At 40.0% G+C, this 22,829-nt stretch overlaps 1 protein-coding gene across 3 annotated transcripts; it reads right to left on the reverse strand.

Annotated features, from left to right (window-relative positions):
* Positions 1-11: 11 nt before the first annotated feature.
* On the reverse strand, positions 12-22,333 carry pds5a (PDS5 cohesin associated factor A). Of its 3 annotated transcripts, none has more exons than XM_062431232.1 (33): positions 22,231-22,333; positions 21,179-21,331; positions 14,898-15,101; positions 14,228-14,314; positions 14,002-14,099; positions 13,512-13,638; positions 12,704-12,784; positions 12,385-12,525; positions 11,508-11,623; positions 10,809-10,903; positions 10,541-10,686; positions 10,070-10,221; positions 9,640-9,753; positions 9,344-9,425; positions 9,182-9,230; positions 8,932-9,071; positions 8,458-8,573; positions 7,761-7,866; positions 7,420-7,580; positions 7,043-7,166; positions 6,704-6,862; positions 6,458-6,526; positions 6,133-6,269; positions 5,644-5,767; positions 5,069-5,273; positions 4,808-4,922; positions 4,471-4,603; positions 4,035-4,154; positions 3,788-3,850; positions 3,225-3,361; positions 3,034-3,121; positions 2,655-2,920; positions 12-1,353 (listed from the first exon to the last, which is right to left on the reverse strand). In XM_062431232.1, the coding sequence occupies exons 2-33, from the start codon at positions 21,290-21,292 to the stop codon at positions 1,329-1,331; spliced, it is 3,894 nt and encodes a 1,297-aa protein (XP_062287216.1). In that variant the 5' UTR covers positions 21,293-21,331; positions 22,231-22,333; the 3' UTR covers positions 12-1,328. The 3 variants fall into 3 exon arrangements, with proteins under 3 accessions (XP_062287216.1, XP_062287225.1, XP_062287234.1); XM_062431241.1 differs by lacking the exon at positions 22,231-22,333 and adding an exon at positions 21,454-21,789; XM_062431250.1 differs by lacking the exon at positions 12-1,353 and adding an exon at positions 1,361-1,963.
* Between the last annotated feature and the right edge of the window lie 496 nt (positions 22,334-22,829).

Raw genomic sequence — 22,829 nt, forward strand, 5'->3', positions numbered from 1 at the left:
CACAGTAACATCTAAAAGCATTTATTTTCTGGAAAAAAAATTTAAATATGATCATGAGAATAGGCATACTTTTAACTACATCAAAAATAAGTCATCACCACAACCCGCAAGGTTTCCACTCACTCAATGCTTAAAAGCAGGCCGTACCCAACAAAGCAAGTGACAAAAAGTACAAAAAATATTTAATTGTAAAAGATGACAAAAACCTGAACACAGACTTGTATAGTAATATATCATTTATGCATTCCAAAGTGAAGTAATGTTACATACTTCAGCAGTAAAAAAAAAAAAAAAAAGTAAGTCAAACCCAGCTCCATTTCAGAGCTCCTGACCAGTCTTATGAGAGGAGCAGGCAAACCGCTTGAACACAGTATCTAGAAATGTTTGACATTTTAAATTTGTCCATTAACACACTGGAAAGAAATCAGAAGGCCTTCAAAAACATTACAGGTGGCAGTTAGGAAGCCTCAAAGAGTTTCTACCTGGCCTTGTGACACTATTACCGAGCTAAAGCACCTAAACAAAGCGAAGTTAGAAACCTAAGAAACAAAGATTATAAAATTTTGGTGCCAGTCCATTTGTTAAATACACAAATCTTGTGTGCTGACGTTCCCCTATTTTAACCCTTTGCTGCAGTCTTTTTTTTTTTTTTTTTAAGTTTTCTTGGATATTCAAAAACTGTAAATTTGCACATGGGTATTTACAAAATACAACTGGTGAGCTTGAAATAAAAAATATTGTGCAGCAGAGACACTAGGAGGAAGAGGTCAGGAGACGTACAGTAGGATTTTTTTCCCAGGGAGTTTAATAAGCAACAATCATAACCAGATTAAAACGTTTGTAAAATGTCCATCCTGTTTTTTTTCTTAAAAATGGCTCCACAAAAGAAGCAAAGAGCAACAAACACAAAGGAAAACAATAACATTTTTAAGTAAGACCTACATACAATGAGCTTCAAATGACTACAAGGTGTTTTAAACCTTCTAGGATGTCAGTGGTGTGTGTGTGTGTGTGTACGTGTGTGTGGTTTAAGAAAGGTCCATAATGTATCCAGGAAAGCTTTAGAGTCAGAGGAGCATGTATGTAGGGGTCGGGAAGAGAAGAGTCTGGCCCATTCTTTACAGCCGTGATTTCACCTTCAGAGGTTTCCTCTTTACCTGAAAGACAACAAAGTTTGGATGCAAGTCAGTCCACTCTGTTCTTATTACCTGTGAGAGTGTCTAAAGAGCCTTTCATACTGCACTCAGCCCAGGGTTTAAAGTATTCTTAGAAACTTCTTCGCCCCGGCTGGTCCTGCTCCAGAGCAGCGTTTCCACCACAGGAACTTTTCAAGGGGACCAAGAACTTTTTTTGCTGCAGTAAATACAAAACATAAAATGTAATTTCAATTAGAAATCAGTTATCGGTCTTGTTTGCTTTATCTCCACGGCTCTTAGACAGCAGGCTTTTGGCCCGTCTTAGAATGCAGCCTTTTAATGTGATCAGACAAAATAGCACTTTAAGCTTACTGAAACCTTTAGCATGATTTCTTCCCAAGGAAACAATTTCAGATACTTTCTGTAACCTTTAGTGAAATCTTGCACTACAAAACTAATATGGTTCCACTGTAGTGGTAAAAACTGTTCAGAGGGATCCTGCACTAAACCAACTCACTGCCACTCTGTCTTGCTTGTCTCTACTGATGGACTCTCCCTGCCTGCCAGAGGGAACTCCCCTCTTCGAATACTTGGTATCTCCCTCGTTATGTGTGCTGGACCTGGCTGCACAGCTGGTCTGTCCTTGTGTAGGGGGGCATCTCTCTTTGTCCTCCCTGCCACAGATAACACCATCTGGGCTAGACTCCAGCTCTATCACAGTGTCGCCCTGACTGCCCAGAAGGGCAACCATCTCTAAAGCTCTCCCTGCCTTCTCTCCGTGCTCCCTCCTTCTCACAGTTTCCTGCTCTCTGCTCACAAATGGCCACCTGCTGAGAAAAAAGTTGACATCCAAACGTGACTACTCCTCATTTAGTCCTGTAAGTTTCCTCTCTTTTGTTAGTTATCTGCAAATAAGACTATTGGGAGCTTTTCCACTATACAGTTCTAGCACTACTCGGCTCGACAAGTTTTTTTTTGCTATTCCATTAGGGATAGTACCTGGTACCTGGTACTTTTTAGTACCTGCTCTGGCGAGGTTCCAAGCGAGCCGAGCCGATACTAAAATGTGCTGTCAGACTGCCGGCCACTGATTGGTCAGAGTGTCGTCACTGGAAGAATCATGAGCCATCCCACATAAGAATCAAACCCGGCATTTTTAAATACTGTCAACAGCGTTACAACGATTTGGCTCTTATCTTGCTTTGTGTGTGAAAAAAGGCACAGGCCGAGCAGCAAGTACACAATCGCCTCCATTGTTTATGTGTTTGTGTCGCGTATACAACGAAGTCACCGCAGTTTTCGCGCAGCCGCTCTATGACAACCCTGCCCACGTTGAGTAGGTACTATGAAGTAATGGAAAAGGTCGTTCCTGGTACCAAACCGAGTCGAGCCGAGTAGTGCTAGAACTGTATAGTGGAAAAGCGCCATAAGCTGCAATAAACTACAACTAGCCAACAATAACCAATCAATAACATTTTATTGATTTTCTCTCTTCTTGGCTTTTTACTCCGCTCTTACCTCTGCAGGTCAATCTGTCTCTTTGTCCCTTCATCATTCTGCTGCTGCTGTTTTGACACCTTGATGTTGACGGACTCTGCCGATGGATTGGAGTTGGGGTCAGCTCCTCTCTTCCTGCCTCTGCCAGCTCCACCACCTGTTGCTGCCGCTCCCTCTTTTTCAGCTGCTGCAGGAGCAGTAGCAGCTGTTTTTGGTGGTCGACCGCGCCGTTTGACAGGTGATGCTTCTGTTCCTGCATCAGGGGTCGCATTCTGACTTGCCTCATCCTGAGAAAGATGGAGAAAAAACTCAGCAAAAACTCAACAACACTTTCATACTGCAACACAAGTTGCAGTATGAAAAGTGTCAGGTGACTTCAGGTTGTCCCGTCTGAACTGACCTTCTTCACCTCATCATTCTTGATGACTGGGTTCTCGTTGTTTTCCTGCGTCCGGCTCTCTGCTGACTCTGTGGCAGCGTTGCTGTTACTACAAGACAAGTTTAAAACCACACAGATGAAGTACACACTATTTGATGCAGTGTGTGTGTGTGTGTGTGTGTGTGTGTGTGTGTGTGTGTGTGTGTGTCTACCTGTTCTTGTTGATGGTTGAGCTCAGTGGGGATGAGTTGCTGGCTGTATCTGAGGCTGTGCTGGTCTTGGTGAAGATCCTCCTCCCTGGTACTGTGAGAGGCTTGTTCACAGCTCCCAACACTGGAGCAGGTTTAGGCTGCATAAAGGCAGGTCAGGGAAGGTCAGGGAGATGGTGTGAAGTTAATGGTACTAGACTGAAGCATCTGCTAGTTTAAAACACCCAAATTATACTGCTGTTCAAAACAGTGATTAAACTTCAATATATCACTCAAATCCCTCTTCACTTTGCTACATGTAGCCCTTTCTTTGTTCAGTAATCTCTTTCACACATGTAGTCTATCCCTGAAATGTTCAGGAACAGATGTTTGTAAACTCAAAACAAAGTGAAAAATATATATATACACAAATTTGCCAATAAATGCCAAAATAGGGATTATATGATCTAAACTCCCTTTCTTACAATTTGAAGCATTATATTACTTGTGATGTTAATTGCTCTGCACTCTCATGACTGTAAGATCATTTTGTTTTAGTGGTTATGAAAGCTGTGTTTCCCATTTACCTTTCCGCTGAGCAGCATTTGTCTCATCTCTGTTGTCAGATACTCTTTATCATTTTTGAAGTCCTGTTGAAAAAAATTACGATAGAAAACTTTGATTAGCATAAACTACTAAACCATGACCACATAAATAATAACGGTTTAAAATATTTATGTCCATATTTATGGACTGAGTATGAGTCCATGAAAAGGTATTTATAATTTGAATGTCACATATATGTGTGTGTGTGTGTGTGTGTGTCTGTATTGCCTTGTCCTGCACAAGAAAGAACTTGGAAGGTAGTACAGGGTCTTTCGGAGAATCCAGGTGACACGCAGTGCTCTTGTTGGCGATGACGAAGAGGGCAACGTCACAGACAATATACAGCTTCTGAAACCACAGCCACAAGCCACACTGTTAGGATACACTGAGGTGAATATGTCTTTATGACTCAAATATGGCAACATCCTGACGGTGGCGCTCTAGCGACTGTCTAAATTTAGACATTTTGAAAGATCATTACAACTTAACCAGATGTGCTACAGCTATACAACTATAACTGGATTGTTGGCCCAACCAAATGCATGTTTTATTACACTGTGCTGTAATTTTTTATGCCTTTTGTTCCTTCAATGCGTTTGGGGTTTAATCAAGTTTGTTAGTTGATCCCTATTTTTGATTTATTGTATTTTTTGAGTGTGTATACCTCATTGGCCTTTGCATCCTCAGGACACTGTGCATCTTTCGTCTGTTTGATGTTCTCTACCATCTTCCTAAGAAAGGCATGACTGTTGTTTTCGTTCTTGGTCATCAGTACCTCCAGCATGAACCACAGGCACCTTCACACATAAGCAAAAGCACAATAAACATGCTGTGTGTCACGGCTGTAGTCATCACCACTCTTGTATTATTTTTAGCGTTATAACTCAACACATTCTCACAAAGTAGGAAAATAACACATTCTCAGCTAGATCATCAGATTAACAGATACCAAAAGAAAAACAAACATGCATAAAACCAAAATACAGTTTGTCAATGCTCACTCTTTGATGTCTTTGAGTTGTTCATATTCCTGTGGTTTCGTGAAGTCTGGGTCATGAGCCAGCAGGTGGATCATAAAGGGAACAACATACTCAGGAATGAGGGAGACAAGTTTTTCTGGGGGGAGACAGAGAGAGAATAATTTATTTTAACATCCATGTGGTCTGTAATAGCCTCAACTTGTGTACAAAGAGCCACAACAGCAGCAGCAGTCTAATAATGGAACATCCAGGTTTAATTGCATCCGTGAGTTTACTACCAACCCTGAGCAAGTGGGTTCTGTTTGATGTACTCTCTGCGGACGGAGATGTTTTTGAGGAGGCACTGTCGGGCGTGGGCGCGGCGCTCCTTCACTGGGTCCTTGGCACACAGGGCGAAAACGGCGAGATACTCCAGTGGCAGCATCAGTTTAGCAAGAGCCAAGTGCAACTTCTGAGCAAAGATCTGACGAACCTGGTAGCACTCATCCTGCATCAAGTAGAAATAACAGAATTAGTGGAGTGTTTAAAAAACTACGAGAGTGACATCTCAATCTCAATGACAATTGGTTCTCATTGTGTCCACAGCACAGAAAATGAGGTCTTTTTCACAGCAGACATTTTGATTTGTCATAGCAGGGGGAGCCCAGGTGTTACTAATAACATTAACAATGGCTCTGCTCTATTCAAATGCCCCAGCAAGCCTTGACAGTGAGCCAGCATGCAAAATGCCAGGACCCTGACACTGAGGCTTTTATTCATTTTACTATTTACACTTATGCTTTTCTACTGCGACAAGTCAGATTGTCTACTGTAAAAAAAAAAGGCCTATTAAAAAAGTATAAAAAGGTGAGACTGACGTTGATAACAAGACCGCAGAGCTGGAACTGCTCAGGCGTGATGATGTCATGGTAACAGGGCTCCTGGGCCAACTTCATAATGGCTCCACCTGCAGCCAGCCTCAGACGAGACATGTCTGACTTGCTGCCAAGGGACAAAAACAAAGGAAATTTTAAAATAATTAATACATTTAAATACAGGCAAATCTGTTCCATATGTATACCAGTGAAATTATGATGAATTATCTGATTAATTTAAAAACATTATGGGCACTAGCAGTTCCAACAGAGCTGTTAGCTATACTATCACTTCTACAGCTCCATGTTTCAGGGTGAATGAAAAAGGTTTTGGTGCAAGCAATGCTAACAAGGTTACACACTAAGGTCTCCATCCAAAGTAAGCTATATTAGAAGGTACTAAACTAAGGTCTCACACATGCCACCATTAGGTCTTAATATTGTAACAACTGTACTCTGAGGCTGCACAGTGACCTTCTAACCCAGGTTTACCTGATCTTCTTCTGCTCTGTGAGATCTCCCTCGCTGACCAGCATGGCTGACAGCAGGCGCAGGGTCGAGTTTGCCGACTTGGATTGGTTGTTCTTCATTCCTAGTAACCAACGCACAAGCAGCTTGATGGCCTGCACCTGATGTTAGAGCAGGAGTAATTGGGCAAAATGTGGTTTCTTGCATCTTTTTAATATATCATTCAGTTTTCAGTACAAAAATATCAAACAAGATGAAAATCTTGGGCATGTGAATACATGTAGTTAAAATAATCTAAGTCCTATATGTTTAAAGGAAAATACATCCCATAGTTGTGTGTGCCTCTTACCTTAGCTAGAACTTCAGGTGAGACTTCCTCATCAGTGGTCCACAGCTTCCCGTTCTTGTTTCCCACCGACTGGACACAGAAACACATCAGTCACATTTTCACTACTTGATTTTAACAATCCTTTGTTTATCCATTACAAAAATTATGTTGTAATGTATGTGTGTTTGTTCAAAGCTGTAATCTAAAAACAAATCAAGATAAGAAGTGCATGTGTCTGATTTATGACACCGTTTGATCTCCACACACCCTGTCATTCATGAGCAAGTCCTTGACAATGAAGTTCGCCACTATAGATTTCATCGGTGAAGCAAACTGATCTGGGGCCAGCATGGAGATGTGACCCAGGGACACGAGGGGAGTGATCAGCTGCTCTGGGACATCTGCGTTCAGACTGCGTGACAGAGGCTTTAGGTGAGGAAGAAACAGAGTTAAACGTATCCAGGAAATGGAATGTCAAGTCAAGAAATGGTGACATAAAAAACCAGGACCAAGTTTACATGAATAAAAAAAACAACAACTCTAAAGTCTGTCTGTAATACAAAGTAGATACTTACAAATCAGAAAGTTGGTAAATTAGTCCCCTACCTCAAAAATCTGTGCCAGCTGCACTTCCTTGTTGTTAAAGATGGCATGGATACAGTGGACGGCCTGCTTGGCCTGGTGAGGCGTCCCCCGCTTGGCTTTCTGATGAAGGATGGGAATCAGAGTCCTGATGGACAAATGAAAACAGATGTGGACAGGTTACGGCTAATAGTGTGGACACTGGCCTTCTGTCAAGTCTTACATCAGTGTACTGTTCTGTCATTGTATTGTCATCATGTGTGAATGCACAATGCCCATTCCCTATTGATCCTACAGTCATAAACGGTGATGTAGAGGCAGACTACATTCTAATAAAAATGTATTGATTGAAATAACCACTTGTGAAAATAATGTAATTTCTCTTTTCATATATCTCTTACGATCTTATTTGTTGTAACTCTGTCTCGATTTTCTGTCCAGTGTTTCTGAATATCTGGATGGCTGCTTCAGCCACCTTGTCATCTTCCATCTTCAAACACTGCAGAAGAGACTCGTAGGTCTCTGCTGAGTGGAACGCTGTGGGGTGTGTGAACGACAGGACCTAGAGGGAATGACACAAAGTAGTACTCTTTAGTTTCTTTTTATTTGTTCAATAATCATATTACTTATCCATGAATATACAGTATGTGTGTTTAAAGTACAAATCACACATACATTTTGACACTGGTTTGTTTTTATTTTTGTATTAAAATTAACTTTTGCTCTGGTCCTTGTCATGTACCTTGAGTAGTTCCAGCCCAGAGCGAATGGCTGTATCTGGGGTAACGCCCTCCTCATCATCATCAGCCGTGCCCTCAATGGACTTATTAAGCAGCTTCACCAGCGCACTACAAGAAAACAGTGTAAATTATTCCATCCCATAAATAACCTCCCATAAAATAACCTAAACCTGTGTGTGCTATTAGTCAAATTTAAGCACTTTTAGACATTTGAAGACAACAAAATTACATTTTTAACACACACAGTAGCTGACGACAGTAATTGGATTGCCCTTAAGCACCAGGAGTCACTCAGTACTAGTGTTTCCTCTCTTATGGTGTTTTTCCATAAAGCAGAAAGGGTTAAACCCCTGCCCTCTCTGAGGCCTGTAGTTACATCTCACCACCACAAGGTGTCTCACTGAATGAGCAAAGCCTGTTTATGGTGTTACACAATGATATAGAGCAGATACAGAGTACATAAAGCTCTCTGTCACTGAGACAGTTGAGCATGCACTGCTGCTCAGCTGCCCTAAATGAAATCTAGAACAGGATTTACAATCCAACATCATCCCTTTAAATTTTAATCAAAATTTAGTCAAATACACATTATTTGGACTAAGTTTAATGTGTTCTAATAGTTTTAATCTGTTGTGAAATCTAGTTAATAAAACCTGAATGTAATACTTTGTGTGTTTAATGTGTCAGACTTTCTCTGACCTGATTGCCTCAGAGTCGATGTGGACGGGGGCAATGCGCTCCAGCAGGAACTTGACCATCTCCAGGAAAGGGTTGGTGGGCTGTTTGGGGAACGTTAACTTCCGAGTGATCTCCCTCTGTACACAGTACAAACATTCACACCATTAATACCAACATTCACGCATTTGTGCGTATATATCTGAATACACCTGCACCTAAGATTTGTTTTACTAAATTTCCTCTATACCAACTTCATTCTCAAAGAGCTGTGGTCATGTTATACTGTAGTTTCATACTCCTCTCACTGCAATTCAAACACATGAAATAACAAACTGCATGGTAAGGTCATGCACCTTGAAGATAAAAGTCACAGCACTTAATCCTGTTGAAATAAGCTGGAATTTTCCTTTAATACATGTGTGAATGTGTTTATGAGAAAGAGAGGGTAGGAGACTGGCAGTGAGAGTGTTTGTGAGATGTTCAGTGTCCTCTCACCACACAGATCTCAGCCTGTTTGCAGGAGCAGGTCGGGCTGATGAGCATCTCCAGCTGGACTCTGAGCTTCTCGTCCTCACCAAGAACCTGGTTGAACTTCTTCATGAAGTCCTGAGCCTTTCCTGCGTCTGGCAAGTTCTCTGGAAACACACAGGAGAGTTACGGTTAAAGAGGTCGCTGGCAAAAATTGAACGCATAGAGATTACAGCAAAGTACTGTATACGTATGTGTACACGTGTTTCCAACTTACTGGCGATACTCATCAGCTTCCCAAACATGGCTGTGTTATTGGCCTCGGACTAGGGGAGAGAGAGAAACATGGTCATATCAATGTTGGGACATTTAATTTTGAGTGTTTGAAGCAAGAAGATGGAGGAAGAGATCTTTTTTTTGTGTCTTTGAGTTAACACACCACTGGCAGCTTGTGGAGATCCAGCAGCTCTTTGACCAGACCTCTCAGCATGTTCTGACACTTCCACATCTCATTCAGAGCCCTGAGAGAACAGAAAGCAAGAGATGGGGGGGGGGGATTATTTTCATTGCTGACATGTTAGTATGTAGTCTCTTTGTAAGTGTTGGGGTGTTTTCTTAATTGTATTAACAGTAATAAAAAAATATATTATAAACATACAGGTATAATGCTGGTACCAAACACACTGATCAGTATTCATGTGTATAATTTATATACAAATATCTAAGTTTACTGACTTGACAGCATTTGTGTCCAGGCAGGCATACAGGTAATAGAGACACTTCATCTTCTCCTCTGTGTCGAGACTGTGAGGGACCATGTACTGGGCAAAGATCTTCTCTACTAATAACCTACAGAAAGATAAAAGGCAAAACTTCAGTGAATCAGGTGAAAAAAAGAGATAAAAAATGTAGGAACCGTTTAAACTAGCAAACTACTTACAAATTCTTGTAATTCTATGTAAACTGACAAAAATATGTACATAAGTAATTTTAGCTGCTCCGTTACAACTCGTGGCATCCTTCCTACTGACTATTAATACAATTAAAACAATGCACAGATGTAGGTTTTAAGAACATTTATCAAACAAAGGTGCAGCAGGTACCTCAAACCTTTTGAGGGCTACCTAGTTTGTTATATGCACGTAAATAAACCTTTCTTGCTCACTTGTCATCGATGCTGTTCTGATAGTAGATGTGCAGCAACTTGTCTTTGATCCAGCTGATCTTCAGGGCAGACTCCTTCCCGGCCTCGTGGTGCAGACAGTATTTCTTAAAAAGCTGAGCCAGGCCCATCATGGCCTCCTTACGCACACGCCACTGTAAGAGGAGGAGGAAGACGAGGGACGAAAACAGATCGGGGTGGATACATTTTAATTAAGATGAAAAAAGTCATTTCACTTTTCTTCTTTTATGAAGGAAGAAAGCTGGTGTTCAGGGAAATTCCAAAGGTTGCTGCTGATCAGACTGACGTAACACAACATTAAAGTTTCTATAGAAACATAAATAAATGACAGGAGGAGCTCAAAACATGGAAGCCAAATCAACAGACCCATCCTCTACTAAAAAATAATACATTTACTTCATGCTTAGAAAAATATATCTGCACTACCAATACGTGTCTGCACATTTGTCTCACCCTCTTGTCCAAGGTCCTCTCCCGTACGAAGCCCAACAGCTGGTCATTGACCAGGTTAAGGTCCTTCTTCCCAGCGTTGATAATGGTGACAATGACATCATGACGAATGGCTTCCTCTGGGTCATGGGAACGCACCTTCAAATACTCTGATTGAATAAAGCAGAGAAAGACGTGAACAAATGTTTGTTCAAAGCATATGCGAGTTGATTGAATTTGAGTGGGAGAGTAAAGGAAACAAACATTCATGCAGACAGGCACTAAAGCACACCTGTGAGGTCTCGGGCCAGGTCTGGGTGGTTCATGAGGCAGTGGCTGGCAAACTTTACACACTCTAGCCTAACTGGAACATGGATGTCATTGAACCTGGAGGAAAAACACCAGTTACACATATAATACACTCAAATCTATTATTTATCATTCTTTGAGAAAGCAGGTAAATAAGAAAGTGATTAACTGTGGAAATTACAAACTAAGTGTGTAAATGAAACCAACCAAATAGTTGACAGGGAGGATGACTCTTTATTTACAAGCTCTCTTCTTGAATAAGCACACTCCTGAGCTGTCAGATGATTATGAGGTGAGTAGTTCCCATTACCAGTTATGTTGTGGTTGAGAGAATATAAAACTTTTTCCCTTACTGGGCTGCTTTTCCTTCCATTCAATTTTGATTTCAGTGACGCATTGACACGTCCCACCATCTGATACTGAGTACTGATCTAACTCCAGTGCTCATTTTTCTTTTCAACTTAAAATCTTCACATTTCATTAAATTCCATCTACCTTCTCTTCATTTAACTTAAAAGACAAGGTGTTTTAAAACAGTGAATAATCCACTTTAAAAAAACAAACAAACATATCTTTAGATAAGAAAATGTAAATAATCAAATTTCTTACTTTTAATTTAACATCTCTTTTCTTTCCATTTGTGTCTCCTATCTGAACTGGATCAGCTTAAAGCAGCACTCACCGTCCTAAGAAGCACTGCCACAGCGGTCTGTTCTGTGAGGCCAGCTCTGAGTCTTTGGCCCCAAACAACTTTGCTAGTAACCGTACAACAGCCAGACGCTCTTCCCCATCATTGCTCTGCAAACATAAAAACAGAGAACATTTTTCAATCTGGATGCAAACAAAACTGGGACAAAAAGTCAGTCACCCCCATATTGTGCCCAGATCCAACACAATATCATACAGATATTAATTGTTAATTAATTGATGTTCATATATTTCTGTAGCATACATGGAAAGTACAATAGTTGACCACTCAACCTGCATAGCAGAAGTGTCCTCTTTAAATGTAATCACTGCGTTTGCAAGGCAAAAAACCATCACTACTGTGTAGTTTCTTGGTGTTTTAGAGCAGCATTCATTGCACCAGAAGTCTGTGGGTTCCATTAATAATTTCCCATTGCCACACATTAAAAATAATTTAGCATGTTAAAACTGATTTCACATTAAGTTTAACTTAATTTTTTTCATCCTTGCATTTGCTGTTTAAAATCACAAATTAACTGAGGCTTTAGCTGAAAGTTGTTACCGAGATAACAGATGGTGGGGTGTTACCTTGCTCTACTGATTCAAGGTGAACCGCACCCTGTGTTGAGCTTTAAAATTTGGCAGTTAAGTCCATAAACTATCAATGTTACCCTACAAATAATTCAACAATGAAAAAATGTAAAAAAGATAACTGATGCTATGGTCAATGTTAACATTTTGAGCAATGCATCAACAAGAACTGATGTTTTGTGGCCTGCGGTAAAGAGTATTGTTACTCTGTGTGTGTGTGTGTGTGTGTGTGTGTGTGTGTGTGTGTGTGTGTGTGTGTGTGTGTGTGTGTGTGTGCTGACCTTGAGTTTGAATTCCAGCTGTGGCATTACAGAGGTAAGCAGCATAGGGTCAATGGCAAACAGTTCCTGGATGAGGTCAAAGACGTGCTCTGATAGATCACTGACTGATGATTTGCCCATCACTAAAACCTGATTGAAGAACTGAGGAAGGAGGAAAAACACAGTGAGACATAAAGACGCACTGCAGATACAGACAGCAACTTCTGTCGGCAATTTATGAGGATGAGAGTGAGAATAACAAAAACACAGAGGCCAACTGAGAATGAAATACAGACACGGAGGGAAAAAGAAAAACAATAACGTGCAGGCTGCTACTCACGTTTGCGATGCACGTCTCTATAGTCTGGACGGTCCTCTTCAGCAGAGTCTTGGCAAGATCATACGCTTGTTTGTTCAGATTCTGTTTAAAAAAAAAAAAGTTTAATACTGATTAATTATTTCAGCTGTGCATATTTCCCTCAAGCATTCACCGATACAGATTTGGTCCAATATGATGTAACTTAGTGGTGTCTGAGAAATATGCCAAGCTTTTTTAATTTTTTTTCACAGAAAAAACATTTGCTGCTCCATAAAAAGACACTATTAATCATTTTTGAGTAAACAGGTCCTCTAGCTATGTTTCCACTGATTTAAAGGGACATAAATCCCAAATATTCTGCTGATTACATGCCTAAGTATCAAAAAATAATGAAATAATAATAACGGTTTTTGCATGTCTAAAAATGTCTAAACTGTACACACTGAGATATTACAATATGCAGAAAAAGTTTATTTCAAGTTAAAAAGTAACAGACATGACAGCTGGCTACATGTAGCGGTTATGAGTCACGACAGTTCAGTGAACTTTGATTAGATGATTAATGACACTACACGTGCAGCAGCCGCAGTTTACGGGACTGTTGTGACTCCAGCTGGCTATTTCGTAGTGAATTTAACAGTAGCATCTACAAGAAGGACAGACCGAAAATGACTCAGCGAACCAGTCTGCACCCTCCATTTGTGTTTTTTTGAGTAGGTATCATCTTTTTTTACGAGGGTGTTGACTGAACAGAAAATGTGAATCGACCCCAAGCTTTAAAAACAAAAAAAACACCCCCAGCCCTATACTACGTGTGTGTTTGTCTTACCTTGTGTGCAGGGATGAGGTTAATGAGGATGGTATCCAGCAGCTCCTGTGTGACTCCGTCTCCCTCCATGATGATAGAACTCATCAGGTCCATCATGTGCATCTGCACTTTCTGGTTATGGCTGTTACTGTGTGGAGAGAGAGAGAGAGAGAGAGAGAGAGAGAGCGAGAGAGAGAGAGATAGAGAGGGAGAGAAAGAAAGAGAGGAAGGGAGATTTTGACCTTGAATATTGCCTGATGAAACAAGCAAGAACAAAATGTCACAATGTAAAAAAAAAGGGGTCCTACTGATGACTGAACATGCTCAAACAGATTTTTAAAAATTAGTCTGTTTCTAGGAACATTTTAACAGCAAGCGTAAAAAGGAAGCTTATCTACACCACAGAGTCTGATAAATAGAAATTTTTGAATTTACTGTAGAGAAAAAACAGTGTGAAGGTATGAAGAGATTTTAAACAAAAACATACAGCGACAGATTATAAGGGCCTTACTTGATGACAGAGAAGAGCGTTTTGAAAAGCTGGATGAAGATCTCATTGCAGTCCTCCAGTTCAAAGCATATGTTGTATGACTTAACCCACGCCAGGTTCTAGAGGAGCACGTAAGAAATCCACAAGCATGTTATTTATCAGCAGTGAACAGTGTGCTCTCCTTTGAACTATATTCCATAAAACACATGAAGCCATTCCTTCTTCGTTGCTATCAAATAAGCTTTACCTCCAGCAGGTAGAAGTATCTGTTGAACTGAGGGCTCTTGGTGTCTTCCAGTCCCTTTAGCTGTCTAGTGATGAACAGGAAGATATCCTGGAGAGAACACAGGAAAACACTTGAGATTAAAAAAAACATAAAAGATGTTTTCTGGCGAGCTATCAACACAGCAGCAGTGATAAAAGATGATCCCTGTGGTTTGCAATGTCAGCCAATATTCTGCTCAGATGTGCTTCATTGTAACATTAGAAACCTTAAGATGCTCACTGTGGTTTTACAGGAAACACTTTTTATGTCCATTACATAACAACAGTAGCGAGGAAAGGAAACAAAGGAAGAGAGAGATGGAGAGTGACATGCAACACAGGTCTGCAGCCAGGATCAAACCACTGACGCTGTGTTTATGTGGCATGCGTCTTAACAAGGAAGCTACCAGGGTGTGCTGGGAAACACTTGTTAGATCACTATGTTATTTAAACCTGATAATCCTGCTGCAAAATCGACAATGACTCTTCATTTCTGTATCAATATTGTTAAATTTTAATGTCGAGAGTTCTAAACGACCAGTTTTTAAGCACATTTTTCAAGACCTGATTTAGTTGAAGACTAATGACTTCAACCACCCCGCTGAGTCCGTTAACAGAGGATTTCAAAAAGTTGTCCAGGGTCAGTTCCTAACCTTGAGTTTGTCGTGTGAGGTGTAGGGGGCCTCGGGGGCATAGATCCTGAAGATGTCAGCCAGACAGCAGGCTACTAGTAGCCGTACGTCTTTATTGGGGTTCCTGAGGAAAAACTCTGAGGCGAGGTGGAGCGCCAGGCCGAGATACTGCTGTTTCTCCTCTTCAGAATCTTGATCCATGTCCATGTAGGTCTTCACCACCATCTGTGAAACAGAGCAACGAGAGAGGAGGGTGAGATGCATTAAGAACATAGAGTCTGCTTTGTAGCTTTAGTCCAGTTTAGTTCTTTCTAATGTCCTTCATGTTTTGTAGATTATTTGTAGGAGAAAAAAGGAGCATCAGTGTGGTGTTGTTGTGGCAGAAGATTTGGACAGGATTGAAATTTCAACAGCAGCACTTTAGATGTGTGGAGCATCTGTAAAATGACCAAGAGAATCAAACTTCCTTCTTTAACTCAGTGTCTCTACCTGCATTTCCAGCTATATGCTGGCTTCTGTTTCATTGTTCTGTCTTAGTCAGGTCTTTGTTTTACTTGTTCAAAACACTGTGGTTACAGAAACAGTGCTGCATGTGTAGTGTGTAGATTTTGGTGTAGGGACCACAGTCTAAATTGCAGGTTATGTGACAAACACTGGCCCAGAAATAATTCCCAAAATGACTAGTTGAATTATGACAATTGGAGATGTCATCTAGGTCTCAAACAGTGGCATTAGTGCATTATTTTGTGCCATTCATATAAGAAGGGGGTCAGAAGGCCCCCAAACTCAACTAAAAGCCAGAGGACGTCTTATGCACATGGTTTATGGGCCCAAAAATGTTAAAGCTTGATATACTGTTTTCATTTGGTTGCCCAGTGGAGTGAATGGGGCACTATCCCAGAATAATGTATCCAGTTTCCTTAGCGCACCCATACTTTTAAAAAGGAAGACAATCAAAAAAGGAAGTGTCTGTAAAAACTGGCATGCAGAGTAGATGAAGAAACTAATAATCTGTCTCAGTCACAAGCAGTGCACATTCAGCTGTCAGAGCTGGAAACAGCCATCTTCAGTTTTATATGAAGAGGCTGATGAGAGCCTTGACACTCAATCATACAGTCAATGTGCAACCAAGCAACGAGGCTAAAGTCATGTAGAGCTTCAGATGGGTGTTAATACTCAATGTCTGAATCTCGAGTGACACATTATCATTATGAGGGAGTCAATTAATTTCATGTTAATGTCAAAAAGTCACATTTAAGATGTTTAAAAGGTGTTTTGAAAGGCAGTAAACACTCCTTGCACACACCGTTGTGACTTTAACAAAGTTAAATCACACAAAAAAGAAAGAAAAAAAACAATTCACTGAAAATTACAATTATCCAGTACTTTTTAATTTGCTACAAGACATATGATCATAGTTTAAGTACTAGAAGTAAGGCCCAGGGTGAAAATCACTAGAATTATTATTGATTATTATTTAAAGTTTTTTTGTATTCATACTGTCAGGACGTTATATATATATATATATATATATATATATATATATATATATATATATATATATATATATATATATATATATATATATATATATATATATATATATATATATATATATATATATATACACACATATATATATATATATATATACACACACATCATTCATCTCAATTCTCATGGACAGGCACAAGGATGCAATGCTTAAACTACTACTTCCTCTACAAGAGTGAATGTGAAAGTCTGTATGAGAGAGAGAAAGAGAGAAGGAGTCGAAGAAGCCAGTCTGCCAGCGGGGGTGGGGGATGGGCAAACAGATCCAGCAGACTGCAGAGCACCACGCTCACTCCTACCCTCCGCCGTTCTTAGCTGAAACAGTTACAACCCAGCCGCCAAGAGCCCCCCCACACAGAGAGCACTGTGTGGGCCTGTTAAGGTGTTGAGTATCTGTGTGTCTCTGCGCCCTAAATCCACCGTAGCTCATGTGGACATATAAGTCCGACATTTTTAACCGACAGGTTTTACAAATGGATGTGCTGTTTCTGCTAATTGTTTAACCAAAATTACACCACAATGTAACGAGGTAAACAGTATCAGATTGTATCAGAGCTGCTCTCATAAAATATAACAAACTGTAAAGAGAAAACCATTTCCTTCCCCAGAACAGAGTGACAAAACGTTATTTTTCCCTCCTTTATGTCATTCAAACAGGTTCGCCAGGATATTGAGCCCGTGAGCTATATTCAGACAGTCATCAGCACTACGTGATACAACGCAGCACCCCATTCATTTCAATTAGACCTCCACATTGGCAAAGTAGGCTCCAAAACTGTGTCGAAAAGTTGAACCTGGTTCAACTTTTGCTGCAATGCATTATGGTACTTCTGCTAAACGATGAACGCCACTGCACGTAATAATCAAGATGAACACAAGCCTCGCACACTTTCTCCACTTCAAGCAGATAATGTGTGCTAGTTGTGAGCAAATGAAGCAGTATTGTTATGCTTTATGTTGTCTTATATGTTATTTATTTCTATTATCTATTTGTGTTCAGTAAAAAAAAGAAAACAAAAATATTTCATTCTTTGACATTTCTTACGACTACAGCTGTCTGAGCCTCCAGAGCTGCTGGTAGATTCTCACACACACACACACACACACACACACACACACACACACACACACACACACACACACACACACACACACACACACACACACACACAGTGAATAAACCTGTAAATCTGTAACAAGTATAAGGTAGTTTTATGTTATGCCACTGCGCCCAATTACAGTCCTAACGTTATGAGCTCTGCAAATGCACACAAAAATGCTGCTGTTTAAAAATCCTCACGGAAACACTTGATGTCATGCTCTGTGTTGGCCAACCAAAGACACACAGGTGCACATTTGCTGCAGATTACTTCTCAGAAGAAGTTCTGCTCTTTACCTCTTGATTTGATTTCGTGACAAGATAAAATGACCATTGCGTTGACAACTTTTTGTAAAATCCTTCCTCATAGTGTAATTTTGGAAATATTATAAATATTCCATTTTGTCTCAGCAGTTTGAGGAGTGTGTCGGTGTCTGTGTTTATGATCGACATTAGCTGACAGGCTGAGCTGCTGGACCGGCAGACAAAGTAAACAATCTATGATAGTTAATAGTGTTTAGAAGAGTAAGAACGACACCAGCATCTACACTGACTGAAGAGACATTTGCAGGTGTTTTTTACATGCTGTGAATGTGCTTTGATGTGCTATGATGAAGGAGAACATGTCTTCATCGCTTTGTGTGTGTATCAGGATGCTGTCTGTCTGTTAGCCAGCGTGACCATCTGCATTTGATAAAACTACAAAATGACAGCTTGATGCAAATATGGTTTTCAAATTAGGCAATCTGATTGGCTGCATGGGGACAAAATTCCCCACTGATGTGGCAGAGGAACTAACGGTATTCCAACGAGTTAATGCAAAGTTAGGTTTGAATGCGGTTTCATGATCATGAAACCAAAACATGTACAATATAAATTTGTCTCTAATGGTTTGAAATGTTTTATTCTCAGAGGAGAACAGATTTACAGGGCAGATGTGTGCGCTGTACGAGGCAAAACACAAATAACTTCATTTCATTTGGACTTAAAAAAAAAGAAAAAAGGAGCAGTTTTACCCCTGGGAGATGAATATGGTTTGAAACACTCAACAATACACAGTCAGATCCAGCAGATGTTGAGTCCTGATTCCTTGCCCTCCCCTATGTCCCTGTACACAGAGCCGTTCTTTGATACATCAAAGAGTACATGATCAATCTGTGCTGGTAAAAACAATCTGCCATGGGGGTCGACTACATAAACTACTACCCTATAATAAGAGCCATGCTAGCGGCTGTGTGAGGTTGAACTTAAGCACTTTGAGCTAAATGATAAGCATCAGCATGTTACCATGCTCACAATGGCAACTCTAACATGCAAACATTACGCTACTTGTTGCACCATCTTAGTTTAGCCTGTGTTTAGAGATAAACCAAAGTGTTGGACAATTTGAAATTGAACTGGTGGGGGCATTAGATGAGTCAGAGGTTCAGCAAAGGCATTACTATTTACCCTGAGGGGGGCATGAATGTGTGCACCAAACCAAAACCACAAATGTCAATATCATGGTGGCACTGGAGGAAAAGTCAGAAGAACATTAAAGTAATTAGGATACATCCTCTGGAGACCATAAATGTCTAAAAATTAGACCGCAATCCATTCAATAGCAATTATAGTATATTATATTAAAGTCTGGACCAAAGTCGTGGACCCACCAAGACTGCACCCATAGAGCTGCTGCTAGCCGTCAGTGCCCTTACTTAAGTTTACTATCATGAACTGAGACCCACAGCAAGTGTTACAACACAGGTAACAATTGTAAGAACAATGAGACAAGAAGATAGTTATTCACAGAGCAGGAAAGACTTTCTTACCAAATGTATTCACTGTATTATTGAGACGATAACATGACTCCCCAGAAAAAACAAAAGCTCAATATAAAAGTCCTCCTTAAATGCAGAACAGAGACATTCAGTATTAAATTTAAGTCTAATTATACCAAATACAGTGATCAAAGTTGCTAACTTTAATTCAGATATACATTCTGGCCAATTATTATGTAATATTCATATAAAAGAAGGAACCATATGCTTCATTTATTTCATACTGATATGAGTATTAATTCAGCCTGTGACCTGCATTATGCTAAACTGACTGCCGTGGGACTGAAACCATGCTGTCAAACATGGAAAAGCTCTGTTATACTAACCGAGCATGAATTATAAAAAGAGTCTTAGGAATCATTTGCAGCATTGGCACATGTGCAATGAGTTTTCTTTCCTCATTATTGTAACCTACAATACAACCAACCTACAGCGTAACTTATAATAGTGGCAGATCATAGCTGAGAATTAAACAGGACTTTTATTATTATGGCCTACTTGCCAATTATTCTACTGGGAGTACAACATTAATGTTTAACTCTTTTCCACCATACAATTAGCCAGGTTACTGCACATCCAATTAGCTCCAGCCTTTCCAGTACTGAGAGGGTAAATGTAAACAGCTGTCTCACATAATCGAAAACTTGTACAGTTAATTAGTCCATCTTGTCAAGTCCAAGAGTTACATGCTTTATGGTCGTAATGCTACAGACAGCTTTAGCATGTCAGGACACCATATCACTATTGTTTTAGTGAATAATCTAATGGAGTCACGTGATTGCTGTAAATACAAGATGCCAACTTTTAAAACTGCTGAGGGTATGATGTGAGGTTTATTTAGAGGGTGGGGGATGTATCAGAAGGTCAGTCAATAAGATAATATTGTTAATGCTTTTCTGATGTGGATATGCAGGGAAGGTCAGAAAAGCGCAAAATCATTTATGAAATAATCAATGTGAAGGTCAATGGACTGTGTTACACCGAAATGCATTACATAAAACATTGGTAATTTGGCTGACCTCTCTCACTGAAAAAGTATGATCATATGGTCATGACATGATTTTATTGAAAAAATGGGTTATTATGTTGCATTGCTGCCTTACCTTCATCTTGTAGGTTAAACTAGGTCATACATGCAAGAAATCCCAAAAGTGCTATAAAACTGACATATAGATTGCTCGATATTTTGTATATTTACTGTAACGGCACTTTCTGCTTTTGCAGTAGAAGTTTAAAATGTAAAGACAAATACTGAATCAATGTTTATGTATGTATTAATATTGCTGTACTGTGCTGTAAAATCCTTCTTTGAATCCTTCAGTTCTTTTGCTATCCAAATATATATAACAGGATCTTGGTTATTGTCTGTGCCAATAGTGCAGCTGCTTTCTCAAATCTTTGAATCTTCAAACTTTTTAACATGACTCAATGTTTTGTTCTCTTGCAGTAAAAATAGCCTATGAGTGTAATGTTTGCTTTTCTTGGGATCATCCCCCTCTTCCAGTCTTAAGGGGACAAGATAGGGTGAAGGGCCTGGACAGTTTGAAGAGCCCTCAGCACTATTAAAAAATATGAATAACAGCAGCTCCTGTTTTGTCACAAGTCACAGTGAAGTTCAACAACATCTAAAAATTCTGCTAATGATGAGAGACACCCAGCAACAAGACAGAGGACTGAGAAAACAGTCTGCTATAAGAGAGGAGGGGACTGTTGTGACTTAATATTCAGTAGTTTGCAAAGTTAGGAGGGTTTTGGCACTGTGCCCGGGGCTGGACACTTGATATAATAGGTTAAATGTATTTTGACATTAAGAAACCCCATCGACATACCTTCAACCGTTTGACCACCTCATCGTTGCTGATTTTGTCCGTGATCTCTTTGACTCCGGGCGGGTAGACGATCTTTCCGTCCCCCGCCGGTTTCTGCTGTTGCGGGAACTCCATGCTTGTTGATGTCTGATCCACACGGTCTTCTACTGGCCTCTATGGGTCGGAAAACAAAAGTTCAACACAACCATGCTACCGCACTTACCAAAAACCTCGTTTTAAGCACCATTCTCATTTGCCAATCATCATTTCCGCAATTCAAATTGATAAAACTGTACCTGTACAATTAGCGGCAGTATGTGGGACAAAACTTTTTCGATCAGAAAGCCAACATTAAACCAGCATTGTGCATATTATTAGCGTGCATGCTAAAATCCTCCAGCTATACATCAGCTCCATTATTTTCCGTAAATTTCTCATCAAACATCGTGTAGCTACAGAAACAAGCTCGTCTGCTATTTCGGTAATAGTACAGCCATTTTAAGCGATACGTTTATGAAGATATACTTTTTAAAAAAACAACACATGAGCAGCCGGTGTGTGTCTACTGTCACACAGGTTATCAAATTAGCTAGCAGGCTAGTTGCAGTGCAAACATCATTGGCTAGCGGCTAGCATTTTGCGGGAAGTAGAGTTAGCAGCGAGCGGCTAATACACGTTAGCTGTTAGCCTAGGCCGCAAACTACTCAGGTACCCATCACATCTCCAAGCTACAATCACAGAGGAAGTGAAGTATTATATAATCTCTGCCAAAAATAGCCACGCTCGTGGTCAGTTCCTGTGGTTTCCAACAAATGCAACTACTTTGAGAAGTTTGAAAACGAAGCTAGATTACTTGTTACTGTCTTTTTTCAACTTCCAACTGCCGCTAGTTTACAGGCGAAGAAGGGCTACTGCCGTCGCCCTGAGCCCTCCTCTCCTCTCTCTCACCACCAACTTGCCCCCACGGACGGATTTTGAACAGCCTAACAAATGCAAAATTAACGTATTTACAAAGATGCAAGTGCGACTTAAACCGCAGGATGTCTGCCAAGCGTTTCCTCGTTAGTATTTACCTCTCAAGTGGGCCGTTTTAATTCATTTAGTCTGACACAGGTTGGGTTTAGTTTTCGGCACAAAGCTCTGTCCGTTCAGTCAGTGCTGTCTGTGTGAAGGCTGGGTGCAGAGCGCCCCCCTCGGTCCCACAGCAGTACTGCACCGCCAAATACATGGCGGGAGTCACAAAACACTCTTCACTTTCCGCTTTCCACTGTGGATTTATTGTCATTGATAAATATAGTTCAACATATGTTTTGATTTATTTTACGCAATAACTACGTCTAAAAAAAAAAGTCACATACACTTGGATTGCATTATGGCATTTCATTTTCTGTTTTTGTGGCATATATAGACGACATTGTGTGATTTAAAAAAAATATTATTTATTAGTAATGTAGCCTATAGTAATGATCTACGATATCATTGATAATAATTTCCATAAAATATTATGTAAATAACAATAATAAGTGTAATTATTGTTGCATGTATTGCAATATTTTACATATTGGAATTACTTGTTTTATTCTCACTTTTAAGTCGTCATATTATTTTCCGTAATATTGCGAAATTTAAACATTTTTTAGGTGGAGGCTTTAAATAAGCCAATTCAGGTTTT

This window comes from Scomber scombrus, chromosome 2 (genome assembly GCF_963691925.1).
Source record: "Scomber scombrus chromosome 2, fScoSco1.1, whole genome shotgun sequence".
NCBI lineage: Eukaryota > Metazoa > Chordata > Actinopteri > Scombriformes > Scombridae > Scomber > Scomber scombrus.